We start from the raw sequence: 14360 nt of genomic DNA, 5'->3' as shown, positions 1-14360 counted from the left end.
ACCAACTTATTTGCACTTCCTACAAGTAACTTAGGTGCTTATCACACTAAAGTTTGAGGAACTTCGCTTTAGATTTTAGATTGTTAAAATAGCCCTATACTTTGGGGCTCCTCGGTGGCTCAGTTGGTTAAGTGTCTGACTCTTGATTTTGGCTCAGGTCATGATCTCGGGGGTTGTGAGATTGAGCCCTGCATTGGGCTCTGTGCTGGGCATGGAGCCTGCTTGGGATTCTCCCTCTTCCTCTACCTCTGCCTCCGCCTTTCCCTCTCAAAAGAAAAAAATAATAACCCTATACTTTTATTGCTGTTATTAGTTAACTGGGTTTTGATGATGAATTTGTGGCATAAATTAGAGCCCTGTGAAATACCGATTTCTATATCTTACATGCTTAAATGGGGTACCACTTAATTCTAGTGCTCCAATACTCTTGTGTCATATGTAATTTGAATTCAACCTGTTTTGTGAATTAAATATATGTTTGGGGTGGGGTTTTTTTAGGTTTTGATAAAATGGGCATAATTGTTCTGTGTGAGTGTATGCCTGCTGTATTAGATTTGGTTGCTCCAAATATTGTTGTTTTGAATTATAAAATCAACAAAATACTTAAAAAAGGATAATTCAGTTTGTCAAAAAATATTTTTATAAGAATTATTGGACTATAGCTACATTATATTTTAAGGAACAAATAAATTAGCTTTCTAGAGGCCTAATGGTTTCTGATAGCCAAATTTTATATTATCACAATAAAAAACAAGCGTGAGATGTTATTAGTATTCCAAATAATACAGGAACCATTTAATGAACAATAAATTATATAACCTAATATAAATTTGCAAAACATTTAATTAAGCAGTCTGTATTTCTGAAATTCATATTCCATTAGTTAAGAGTCCTGACATTTGTATACTTAAAAGCTCTAAATTGATTACAGTGAATGTCTAATGGGGAGCCCCCTACTACTTTAGGTACTCTGCTGGATTTTTTTTCTATCATTTTATGCCACACTTCTTTGCTGAATGGAGGGAAACTTAATCATAAGAACATCTGGTTATAGTGTTTCCATATTATACTGTAGTCTCTCATTTACCCTAACCTTAGATGTGAAGTGAGCCAAGATGGGCATAGATAAAATGCTAGCTTAGGCTTCTTAGCAGTTGCTTATCTTCTTTCGAGCCTAGAACAATAGCGCAATGTCAAAGAACTAAAGGACAGTTAAATGAAACCACAGACTATAAAAAGAGGCTATAGAACTTAACTTTCAGCGAACTAGTTCTTTCATTTTTTTAAATAACAGCTTTTTAAAATAACAGCTTTATTGAGACATAATTCACATACACAAAGTTCACCCTTTTAAAGTGTAAAATTTTGTGGTTTTTAGTATACAGACTTGTATACTTGTATACCAATCACCATTTTATTTTATTCCAGAACATTTTCATCCCCCCAGAAAGAAACCTGGTACCCATGAGCAGCTACTCCCCTTCCCCTTCTCCCTGGCCCTTGGCAATTGTTAACCTATTTTCTGTCTCTGTGGACCTGCTTATTTTGTCCATTTCATATAAATGGAATCAGATAACAGGTAGCCTTTTCTGTCTGTCTTCTTTCATTTTACACAGTGTTTTCAAAGTTCATTCATGTTGTAGCATGTATCAGAACTTTTGTAGCTGAATAATATTTCCTTGTATGTATAGATCACATTCTTTCCATTTATTAGTTGATAGATATTTGGGTTGTTTCCACTTTTGAACTCTAAGGAATACTGCTATGAACATTAGTATGTAGATTTCTGTTTGAACATGTTTTCAGTTCTCTTGGATATCTAAGGATGAAAGTATGTGTTTAGCTTTTAGAGAAATTCCGAGTGGCTACACCATTTTCCTTTTTCCCAGCAAGGTATGAGGGTTCACGTTTCTCCACATCCTTATCAACACTTACTTTATCTGTCTTTTTTTTTCCAATAATCATTCTTTTCAGTATGAAGTCGTATCTCATTGTGTTTTTTATTTACATTTCCCTAGTGACTAAAGATGTTGAACATCTTTTCATGTGCTTTTTGGCCATTTCTGTATCTTCTTTGGAAAAAAAATCAGTTTGTTTTTGCTTATTTTTAATTGAATTATTTGTCTTTATGTTGTTGAGTTGAAAGACTTATTTAAGTATTATACATGCTGGACCCTTATCAAACGTATTATTTGGAAATATTTTCTCATAGTCTGTGGTTGTCTTTTTATTTTTTTGATAGTATTCTTTGATGCAGGAAAGTTTTTAATTTTGAATAAGTACAATTTATCTACTTTGTCTTTTGTTGCTTGTAGGTGGTCTTAAGTAAGAGCCAGTTAGGAGTCTAATGTAGAAACCTGTTGGAATGATCATAGTGGTTTAGTCTGTATTGTTAGCGGTGAAAACAGAGATCTTTGAACAGAGTAGGAATGTATTTTTATGGTAATTATGATAATTACAGCAAACATCTTCGTCCAGTGCTTATTAAGTGATAAGCAGTGTTCTAAGTGCTTTACATGTTAATTCATTAAATCTAAAATCCCATAAGACTTGCATTATTGTTCCCATTTTGCAAATGAAGAACCGTAAGGAAGAGAATTGTTAACTAACTTTTCCATGGCTGTGTAGCTAATAAGTGATATATTTATCATTACATGCTACCTGTAGGGAAAGCCTGTAATCACATGTAAAGGCTTTATACTTATAGTGCTGTTTCCATGTGTTTTCACTATCTTCTATAATATTGAAGTTCAATGATTATTTTATATTTCAAATTGGTTACTCTTATCTGGTGAAAAATTATATATGTGTATGTGCATGCACATGTCTTTATGTGTCTATATTTGTGTTTATGTGATATATATATATATATATATATATATATATATGAATGTATATATATAAGTAGCTACTCATGGGTACCATGGGTATATATGTGATATAGATATACACATACACACACACACATACACATATATATATACACACTTAAATATACACATAAATATCTATACATACCTGTCTATGCATTGAGATGTCCAGGATAATTTGAAATATTTATCTCTGGGTTGTGGGATTAATGTGTGTATGTGTGATTTTTTTTTCAATTCAGATGACTTTCTCCAATAGTTATATATTAATGTTGAATTGAATGTTGCTATATTCCCCTTGAAGACAAAACAGAATGTCTGCTTGCTGTTGAATTTAGAAAAGAACTATAATCTCATTGGTCTCATGTCCCTTACTAATATCTTGCATGGATTCTTCTTATGGGGAAGGCTTTCTTTGTAGTTTTCCCTCTCTTCACTGTGGAGTATCTTATAAACCATAGGAATAATATTGACCTGAGAGTCTTACTGTGTTTTTGACTTTGACTTTAGATTTCCGAGGTCCTTTCTGCTTTGAAGTTTATGATGATTTGACAAGTTTACATTTACTACCATGGTGGTGGTATAAAATGGGTCAGCAAACTGCGGTCCATTGGCCATATGTGGCCCTCTGTTTTTGTACATCTCATGAGCCAAGAATGATTTTTGTAAACATGTAAAGCCTTGGGATCTATTTGATGGTAATAATGCCAGCTTCGAACCCCAAATAAACAAAATATCATCTCCTATAAAAAAGATTCCATTCTTATTAGTAGACTTACATGACAAAACATTTTATTCAGTAAAAATTTTGTCGAAATTTGTGTTCTTTCTTGTTATTCTAAGTACCTACATCGTATCCTCGGTTTTGCTTTCTTGCCTGCAAAGCCTAAAATTTTACTCTCTGGCCCCTTACTGAAAAAGTTTGCTGACCCTTGTTCTGAAAGAAACCTGTACTTGTCCCATGTTCACATTCATTTTCTGCTCCAGCTTCATACCAATTCGAAATGCTAAGTCGGAGCCATATGATCTATCTTTGCTGTCCAGATCTGCTTGGATTGGGTCAGTTCCTGGGTTCAGGATACTAAATAGTTCTTAAAAATCACAATTATCTAAATATGCTTGCTTCCTAAATTTGAGGGTAGGTGTTTGGATAGTACTTTTTTTGGTACCTGTACTTGTTTAGTTTAAATTTCTGTTTCTAACAATTGCCTGGTCCGTACTTGGTAAATGTTATTTGCCATGATATTTAGTACTGTAACAATAAAACAGAGATACACCTCCCATGTAACTTTCCTATTTTGTGATGAGGAAATCTTTACTAGAAATATCATTCCAAAATTGAGGTACAAAAATCATGCAGATGATGTCATCATTCTATTTCTAGTTTGCCATTATATATAGTCTTTCTTGTCTGTAATAATGTAGGAAAAACCACCCAACTTGTTTGATAACACGAACAGTTATATCATTTTGCATTTTGTGAGTAGGTGACTTGTTACCCTCTATGTTATTTAAAGGATTAAACTCTGTCTGTCTCTTGACAGCTAATATCTTCTCTGTTCATTTAAGTATCCTGATGTGTCCTCAGGGTCATAGAGCAGAAATCACTTCTCTAAGAGCAGTGTTCTAAGTAAGCACTGAGGTGGAATTCTGTCTTCTGGCCTTGTTAGCACCACTTCATATCAGAAGTATTTTTAAAATGAAAGAAGGAAACTTCTTTTCACTGACAGACCAGGAAGCAGTCTTGATTATAAGTGTTTTGGAAGAAGGTTTTAGATAACGTGATTTGGTTGCACTGTGGATGGATATAAATTACTCAGTAAGTCTGCAGGTGTTTTTTCTTTATATCTTTGATTCTGGCTTATGTTAATGCATTTGATAGTGTGATATTAAACTTATCTGGAACTGTTTTTCTTTTCTCTTGCTTCTGCTATTTACACTTTTTTTTTTCCGCCCTGCTGTTTACCCTTTCTCTTGCTTTTCCGTAAGTCAGTTTAGCTGGAAGTTACTGTAGGCAAACTACAGAGGTAAGACACTTGTGGACTGGCTTTTTATTCATAATTCTAGAATCCCTGGGAGTTAAATTTGTCAGCTTTCAGGAGATTCTTTCGTTATAACATTAACGTGTCATTAGGGCATATATCACAGTGATTGAAATGGGCAGGCATACGGTTGAATTTTGGGTTTACCCATGTAGTGATAGTTTTTGTCTAGCAATAAAGTATCTTGTCTTGATCTATACGACTATAATTTCTTTTTTATTTCAAAGGTTCTGGGTTCTTTTAGAGACTTATACTTTGATGTGTGCTTATAGCTTTTGTTGGTGGAATATTTCTGGATATTAGTCATGATTTTCATCTGAATGTAGGCTTATTTGAAGATCTAATATATTGGAAAGTGTGGGCTTCTCTGACTGCTAAAGGAGTTTTACTTATCTCATGTTATAACGATAGCTAATATGCCACAGATTCATATGTATGGGTATATACATACATACATTTTCTTTTTTTTTAAAGATATATTGATGAGAGAGAGCGAGCGAGTGAGCGCACGTGCGCACAGGAGGGAGGGGCAGAGGGAGAGGCAGTGAAAATCCCAAGCCAGCACGGAGCCCCACATGGGGCTTGGTCCCACGACCCCAAGAGTGGAACAGACACTCAACCGACTGCGCCACCCAGGTGCCCCTACCTGACTTTCTTTTTTAAGGATAAAAGTAAACGGGGACATTTTTGCTCAAGTTGTTATCTTAGACTGATATCAAGATGGAAGTAATAAATTAAGTTGGCTAATTTGAAAATAATGGAACTTCTTTGTTCAGCGCCTGGTAAGTGTCATACAAATTAGTAACTAACTTCCCCTAAATCAAGTCTGTGGCCAGCCACTTATAAAGTTTTCTTTTGAACATAGTTGTACTCATTCATTTACATATTTTCACATTAGAAGGAAAGAGTTGAGTAGTTACAGCAGAAAATAGAGACTGGATAGCCTGCAAAGTTTGCCAACCACTATAGCTATGTGAGTTGTGTGTGTGTGTGTGTGTGTGTGTGTGTGAGAGAGAGAGAGAGAGAGAGAGATTAGGGTGTTTTGATACCTTTTCTCTTCTGCATCCCACTTTTCTTAAGAGTCCTATGTCCCTGACTATTGAAGGAACTTATTCATAATTTTCCTTCAGCTGCCCTTATCCCTACTGCAGATCCACTCCCCTGCATTTCACTCCCAGAATCATCCTTCCAAAATTGAAATCTTGACCCCACTTTTTCAGAAATAAAAGCCAAATACCACTTGCTCTGGCTTTTGCCAAGTCTGATGGTTTTTTGGGTATGCTGAGCTCCTTGCTCATCATTTCCATCTTCTATCTATGCATTTATATCTAATGTAGAATATCTGAATATATCTAAATTGGAGTGCCTTTCTCTGCTTCTCTGTAAGTATATCCTACGTCAAAACTTGCTTCAGAATCCAGGCCCTTCCTACACCTCCACCTTCACCGTCTCCTTTTTACCTCTCACAGAAACTTCATATATTGCTTCCTTTTTCTTACTGCTGTGTCTGGTACATAAGACAGTTACTTCACTTTTTATATATTATTTCTCACAAATTTCTTACATGTCTTTTTCTCCTGTTAGACTATGAGCCCAAAGATTCTTTTCTTTTCTTTTCTTTTCTTTTCTTTTCTTTTCTTTTCTTTTCTTTCCTTTCCTTTTCTTTTCCTTTTCTTCTTTCTTTCTTTCTCTCTCTCTCTCTCTCTCTCTTTCTTTATAAAAATCTTATGCACAGAAAAGAACAGGCAGATGTGTACAAAGTGAGACTATGCCTGGCTCCTTCCTCTAATTTTTTCCAAAGATTATTTCTTATTCACCTCTTTATTTCTAGCGCCTATCGTGGAACCTAATGAATGTATGTTCAATGAAGGATTGGAATAGTAACTTCACCTGCACTGTATAATGTTTGTTTTTATTTTTATATTTTATGCTTACTAGGAGGCCAATTAATTTAGAGAAATAAAGCTGACTCATATATATTTTTTTGTAGCTCTGTAGGGTGAAACTGCCTAGATCCTGATTATGACTTGGCACTCTCTGCTGCAAGGGACAGAATTCTCTCCTTTTTTTTTTTTTTTTTAAGATTTTATTTATTTGACAGAGAGAGACATAGCGACACAGGGAACAAACAGGGGGAGTAGGAGAGGGAGAAGCAGGCTTCCCGCCGAGTAGGGAGCCCAGTGTGGGGCTTGATCCCAGGACTCTGGGATCATGACCTGAGCCGAAGGCAGACGCTTAACAATTGAGCCACCAGGTGCCCCAGAATTCTCTACTTCTAAAATGTATCAAATCCCTGATAGGAAGTATTTTTTTTAAAAGATTTTATTTATTTATTTGACAGAGAGAGACAGCCAGCGAGAGAGGGAACACAAGCAGGGGGAGTGGGAGAGGAAGAAGCAGGCTCATAGCGGAGGAGCCTAATGTGGGGCTCAATCCCAGAATGCCGGGATCACGCCCTGAGCCGAAGGCAGACGCTTAACGACTGAGCCACCCAGGCGCCCCTGATAGGAAGTTTTGATCAATATTTGCCATGAAACTCATCTGTAGAATAAACTTTTAATTTATAACGATATTAGGTGAATTTGGTAACAAGGCAAGTGTTTCTGTTTACATCTGGTGATATGTTTGTGATATTTGATAAATCCAAATAGTTTTTTTCCCCTTTTTAAAAAAACTTAAATTCAATTAATTAACTTATTAATCCAAATAGTTTCAATCCTGTTTGTGTTTTTCTCTATCCATTTCTAGGTACAAGACATCTGCTTTAGCCACGACTGTCGCTGGGTTGTGGTCAGTACTCTCCGGGGGACTTCCCATGTTTTTCCCATCAACCCTTATGGTGGCCAGCCTTGTGTTCGAACACATATGTCCCCACGAGTTGTGAATCGTATGAGCCGTTTCCAGAAAAGTGCTGGGCTGGAAGAAATTGAACAAGAACTGACGTCTAAGCAAGGAGGTCGCTGTAGCCCTGTTCCGGGTCTGTCAAGTAGCCCTTCTGGATCACCTCTGCACGGTAAACCTGATTTTTCCTCTCCCCACTGAACCCTACCATCCTTCTCTTACTATCCTTACTTTTTGAGATCTGGGGTAAAATAATTAAAACATTTTCCCCCCTTATCTGTTCATGCAAAGAAAAGATCTTAGGCTCATTTGGGGACATTCTTAATTTATTAAGTCATTTAATAAATTGAAGCCAAGATAGGAATGGTGATCTTTGCCATGCTAGCTAACTTTTCTAATATATAAGGCATACTTTGTGTCATATGTATGGGAAATGAAATTCAAGACTATTTTTATAAGTTTATAGATTAAATCACATACCTACAGATTTTTCCCAGATAACTCTGTTTTTAACCAGAGTCGGTACTATAGTTCATTAAGAAATATTCATTGTTGGAGTGGAATACTTGTGAATCATGTGTTTTAGAGCAGCATTTGCATTTTATTTTAAAATACATCTCCATGGGATTACGTTTGTGAGATTAATTCACGTTGTTCTGTGTAGGTTTACTTTATGTATTTCCAATGCTCTTACATAGTCTATTGTACAAATATACTTCTACTTATTTATTTATTTATCCTTTTTACTATGTATCTGGTAGGTTTGTGGTTTGGGTTATTATATATAGTGATGCAATGACAATTTTTGTAGTTGTTTCCTGGTGCAAATGTGTACTCATTTTTTCATGGAAATGCTGGGTGTGTGTATGTGAATCTTGACCTTGGTAGATAATACCAGAATGGTCGTACCCTTTTATTTCCACCGGAATGACAAAAAATTATTTGTTTACATTAAATAACATTTTTTAAAGCATTGCAGGTTCTCCTCGACAGATGACCAATTTAGGTTTTTAAGAATAGGGAATTTTATATAGAGAGATTATGGTTACTACAGAAATTAATTTTTATTTATTCAGTTGATCTTAAACTTACATAATGTAAGATTAACTATTTAGATGTTAACAATTCAATGGCATTTGGTGCATTCACAATGAACCACCACTTCTAACTACTTGCAAAATGTTTTCCTCACCCAAGAAGAAAACCACGTGTTCTTTTTTTTTTTTTTTTAGATGTATTTACTTACTTAGAGCAAGCATGTGCATGGTGAGGAGGGAGAGAGAGAATCTTAAACAGATTCTGCATTGAGTGCAGAGCCCGACGTGGGGCTTGATCTCACGACCCTGAGATCATGACCTGAGCAGAGACCAAGAGTTGGAGGCTTAACTGACTGGGCCACCCAAGCACCCCAAAACCACATATTCTTCTACCTCAGCCCCTAGCAACCACCAATCTGCTTTCCATCTCTTTGGATTTACCTGTTCTGGATATTTCATATAACTGCAGTCATACAATATGTGATCTTTTGTTTCTGGCTTATATGATGTAGTATGTTTTTGAGGTACAGCCACACTGTAGTATTTATCAGAACTTCATTCCTTTTTATGCCCAAGTAATATTCTACTGTGTGTATATACCACAATTTTATCTATTCTTCCAGTGGTGGACATTTGGATTGTTTCCAGCTTTTTGCTGTTTTGAATGGTGCTGTTATGAACATGGGTATGCAAGTATTTGTTTGAGTACTTCTGTAGTACTTTTGGCTACATACCCATCCTTATTTGTTTTAGTTTCTGCTTAAACATATATCCTTTTGTAAGACCTAATCAATCCTAGATATGTATTTTTTGTAGGAAGTTTTAAGATGGACTGAAAACATACATAGGTAAATGGATCCTGGGGAGACATTATGTAACTCAAAAAAATTCACGACTTCTGTTTTCTCCTTAGATGATGCCTTATGCTTTGTCCCCATTATTTTTATAAGAACAGTTGTTATTTATGTTTACTTAATTTAACTATTGACCCATGATCTTCAAGGTTGAAAATCTTTTAGAATCAGTCCTAGGTGAAAACAGTCATTTTAAAAAGCATTTGGAATTAAAAAAAAAATAAAAAAGCTTAGTAAGCTATGGGATATTTGTATTTTCAGCCATTTGCAAGAAATTTTACTTCAGAAATAATTACTTGAACTTTCAGGTGTAACTATTTTGTCGTATAATTAGCTCATAGTACAGGTTCTTTGAGAACCTTCCCTTTGTGTTGAGTATTTTTCTCCAATTAAAGTTCACTAAACACTTTATGGAGAAAGATTCAGAATGCCTGTGGGGCAGCTACATTGACCAGACAACAGATATAATAGTAAAAAATCAGGAAGGATTTTTAGTCCTTACATTTATATATATTCAGAAAGTCTTCTTTTGAGCTTCTTTTTTTTTCCCGTTCTTCCTTCCCTATTAAGCTTACCACATACCAGATTTTGTGCTAGGCTTTGGTTATGATGTACACAAAAATTGGAGGTAATCTCTGCTCTCGTGTATCTTCTAGTCCAAGGGAAAAGGCAGTTATTAAATGACCGCGAACAAGTAACTTTCAGTGTATTTTTGTAGAAGGGTGCGAGGTGCCAATCAATTAAGGATCTGTCATTTGTGAGAGAACACATACTTGAAGAGCAATACTCGATTTCTGAGTAAAAATATACGGTTTTCTCTCAGCTTGATTGCTTTCATAGCTCTCTTCCTCTTTTTGCGTGAGGCTAACAAAAGGCATCTCAGAAAAGAGAAGATCTTGGGGCGCCTGGGTGGCACAGCGGTTAAGCGTCTGCCTTCGGCTCAGGGCATGATCCTGGCGTTACGGGATCGAGCCCCACATCAGGCTCCTCCGCTATGAGCCTGCTTCTTCCTCTCCCACTCCCCCTGCTTGTGTTGCCTCTCTCGCTGACTGTCTCTCTCTGTCAAATAAATAAATAAAATCTTTAAAAAAAAAAAAAAAAGAAAAGAGATGATCTTGTTTGACAGTCCTGCTGTATTTAACATTCCCTCCGAAAGCAAGGGATTTCAGGAGGCATTTTCCTCCTGATAACGTGTTAAAATTTTATTATGTTGGAATGCCACTCCATTATTCTGTATAGTATTTCTCATTTTTAAAGCATAGACATTCAAGTGATGGTCATTTTTTCCATGTTCTTTTTGTGTCTTACGTGTCAAAACAAAATGGGCATTGTTGTTGGTTAGTTCTAAAAATGATGTATTTACAGTTTGTGTGGATAAACAGTCTGATGCTGGTCAAAAACAATGTAAACCTTTGAACAGGGAGGGATTCATCTTGAAAATGAATCATGCTTTGGCGGTATTACCGTTGTTTGTGCTCTTTTTAGCAAAGTAAAGGAAACTGTTAAATAACAGTTGATATAGGGATATTTCCTTTTTACTCTCTGGAGTCAATCCAGTTTAGGTTAGGATTATTTTATCTATTTGCCTTTTTTTTTTTTTTAACTTAACACAGGATGTTTATTTATTTGAAATATATTCTCTCTAAATATCTCTATCATTTCCTATATTGTTGCCTGGACTTTAGTCTCTCTGAGGGTTTTGACTTAATATGTGAACATGCATAGGGAGAAATTTCATCTTTGTGTTTACTATCCTCTAACCAAAATTAAGCATTTCTTTTTATTTTGAATATAGACAACACATGACAGTAATATTAGTTGTAGTTGTGACATTGTTACCAATAAAAACGCATGTTTTCATATCACATATTTGAAAAATATATATCTTGAAATGTTTTGAATTACTGAACATATTTTGAAGTATTATGCTCATCATTGCTTTGCAATTATGTAATAATATTACTGATTTAAATATTTACTATATATAATACCATAGCAGAACTTAATTTTTAGACTATATTGATGATTATGCTTCTATATATATATATAATTTTTTTTGTAATTCTGTTTATTTTATTCCATGCATTTGTAAATATTATTCTGAAGAAGAATCCAGAGGCTTTCCCAAACTGTCCAGGTAGTCCTCGACACAAAAATGATTAAGGGTACCCGATCATCATTTCTTACCTCATCTTTCTATAGCCTTACTGTCTTTCAATAGCCTTCAACCTTCTCACAAGCATTTCCTTTGTTAACCATAAATATGATCTTCCACTTTTCTGCTTAAAATCTTTCAGTGTCGAGGGCTTCAGGAGGAGGGGAGCGGGGGATTGGGATAGGCTGGTGATGGGTATTAAGGAGGGCACATATTGCATGGTGCCCTGGGTGTTATACGCAAATAATGAATCATGGAACATTACATCAAAAACTAAGGATATACTGTATGGCGACTAACATAACATAATAAAAAATTATTATTTAAAAAAAAAGAAGATGGTAAAAAAAAAGAATTTGCCCTCTATTAGAGTTTATTAAAAGGAATTTTAAAAATTTGTTTTGTTTATAATAATCATAAAAGGGAGATGTATGTTGTCAAAGCTATTTTTGCATCTACTAATATGATCATATATTTTTTGCCTTTTTTAATAAAAGTTACATTATTATACTGTAAAAAATAAAATAAAATCTTTCAGTGTCTAATCATTCTTTTAGAATGTTAGAGAAGGTCCCACCTTATTTCTAACTTCTTGTGCCACCATACCTAGTTTTTTGTACCCTTCCCTGAATACTCCACATGTGTTCATTTCTTGGCGCCTTTCCTATTTATATACTTTTCTCTATTTGAAGTAATTGTTACTCCCCACCTTGAGTGTCTACTAAAATCCCATTTCATTTTGATCTGGCTAAAAATATTATTTCATCTCTTAAGTCTCTCTTAAAAATCTCTTGATGTTGTGTCATCTGTATCAGCCTTGATATTGGCATTCTGAACATACTTTTAACATATTATAATATGTTCCCTGTTCATTGACATGCCCGTGTCTCCCATTAGATTGATCTTCATGAAGATAGGGTCTTTTCCTTGTTTGTATTTTGTATCTTGACACTTCGCGTCGTATTGGTAAAATGTAGACTCTAAGCCTTTGAGCTTAGAACATCTTTAGATGTTCTAATAAAAACAGTTTAGATTTAAATCATTACCTGTCAGAGTGAAGAGCTTTTCATTCATGGTAACACTGCTTTTCATTTTAACATCTGTGAGACACATTAGCTTATTCAACAACTACTAATTAATGTTTACTATGTCCAGGCACTGTTCCTGAGCCTGAGGAATATAGCAGTGAACAAAAGAGGAAAACAGCCCTGTTCCCACGAACCTGACTTTCTAGTGGAGTGATATGAACAATGACCAGGATGAATGGGGGGATGGATGGTAGTTTTACATGCTGTGGAGAAAAATAAAGAATTGAAGGGGGGAATAGAGAATGCCTGGAGAGGATTGCCAGTTGAAGTTAGAAAGCTTCCTATAGTTTTTACTGAGATGATGACATTTGAACAACGATCTGATGGAAGTATGGGAGAAAGTCATGCAGATATCTGGGGAACAGGTTTGAGGTAAAAGAAACAGCCAGTATAAAATCCCTGGACTGGGAATGTGCCTGGAGCGTTCAAGGGAAGACAAAGAGGACAGTGTGGCTGAAGCACAGTGTGCAAAGGTGCATACTAGAAGATGGGGTCACAGAGGAAATGTGGTCAGATCATGTCAGCCTCTGACTTTTACTCAGAGTGAGACGAAGAAGCCATGGAGAGCTTTGAGAATAAGAGTGATATGGTAAGACTGTGTTCTAGCAGGATTGGAATGGAGATCTGTATTGAGAATTCAGTCTTAGGTTGACAAGGTAGAAGCCTAGTGAGACTAAGGTTAGGAGAGTATTGCAAAAATCCAGGTGAGAGAAGACAAGGTTTAGACTGAGTTGTTTATAATGGAGACTGTAAGAGTAATTTTATTCTTGATACATTTTGATGGTCGGGTCAACAGGACTTCTGGCATATGTTATGTCAAGTATGATAGGAGAGGAGTCAGGATGACTAGTAAGTGTTCTGGCCTGAGCAGCTGGAGGGATAGAGTTACCTTCAGGTGAAATGAGGAACACAATGTTAAAGCAGGTTTGGGGATAGGGACAGGATCAGAAGTTCTAGACATTTTTACTCAAAGATGTGTCTTTGTCATCCTAGTGATATTAAGTGGATACTTGGTCCTACAAGCCTGGAGTTTGGTGGAAAGGACGAGGCTAAGGATAAATGTTTAGAAGGCATAAGTAAAGCCAAAATCTGGATGATATCATTTAGTAGTTGAGTGTGTATGAAAAAAAAAGAAGATGAAGCTGTCCCAGGACTGAGCCCTGGGCCTTCCACCAGTAAGTAGCTAGTGACACAGAAGGAAAACTACATGAGAAATCCTGGAGTCCAAATGAAAAAAAATTTTTTCTGAGAAAAGGGAGGGAACCACATGTCAAAAATTCTGCTGATAGGCCAATTAAGATAAAGGCTGAGAAAAAGATAGAATACCCTCAAATTTAGTAACGTAGAGGACATGTGACTATGATAAGAGCAGTTCGGTAGAGTGGTAGGGGCCCGATAGGAATGGATTTTGGTAGGACAGGAAGAGAGAAACTGGGAAACCAGTATTGATAAGTGTTTCAAGAAGTACTGATA

The 14360-nt window shown here is 35.7% G+C and overlaps 1 protein-coding gene across 21 annotated transcripts in view; it reads left to right on the top strand.

Moving 5' to 3' along the window:
• BCAS3 (BCAS3 microtubule associated cell migration factor) overlaps positions 1 to 14360 on the top strand; it is a 578553-nt gene that overhangs the window by 223936 nt on the left and 340257 nt on the right. For all 21 annotated transcript variants that reach the window (XR_008961213.1, XM_057317873.1, XM_057317874.1 and 18 more), the window contains one exon: positions 7661 to 7925. Coding sequence is in view for 20 of the 21 variants with exons in the window: in XM_057317873.1 (XP_057173856.1) it covers positions 7661 to 7925 (265 nt within the window). In the remaining variant the exon portion in view is untranslated. The remainder of the gene's footprint in view (positions 1 to 7660; positions 7926 to 14360) is intronic.

This window comes from Ursus arctos, unplaced genomic scaffold (genome assembly GCF_023065955.2).
Source record: "Ursus arctos isolate Adak ecotype North America unplaced genomic scaffold, UrsArc2.0 scaffold_24, whole genome shotgun sequence".
Lineage (NCBI taxonomy): Eukaryota > Metazoa > Chordata > Mammalia > Carnivora > Ursidae > Ursus > Ursus arctos.
The sequence above is the reverse complement of the archived record's forward strand: the minus strand, read 5'-3'. Positions and strand labels throughout refer to the sequence as shown.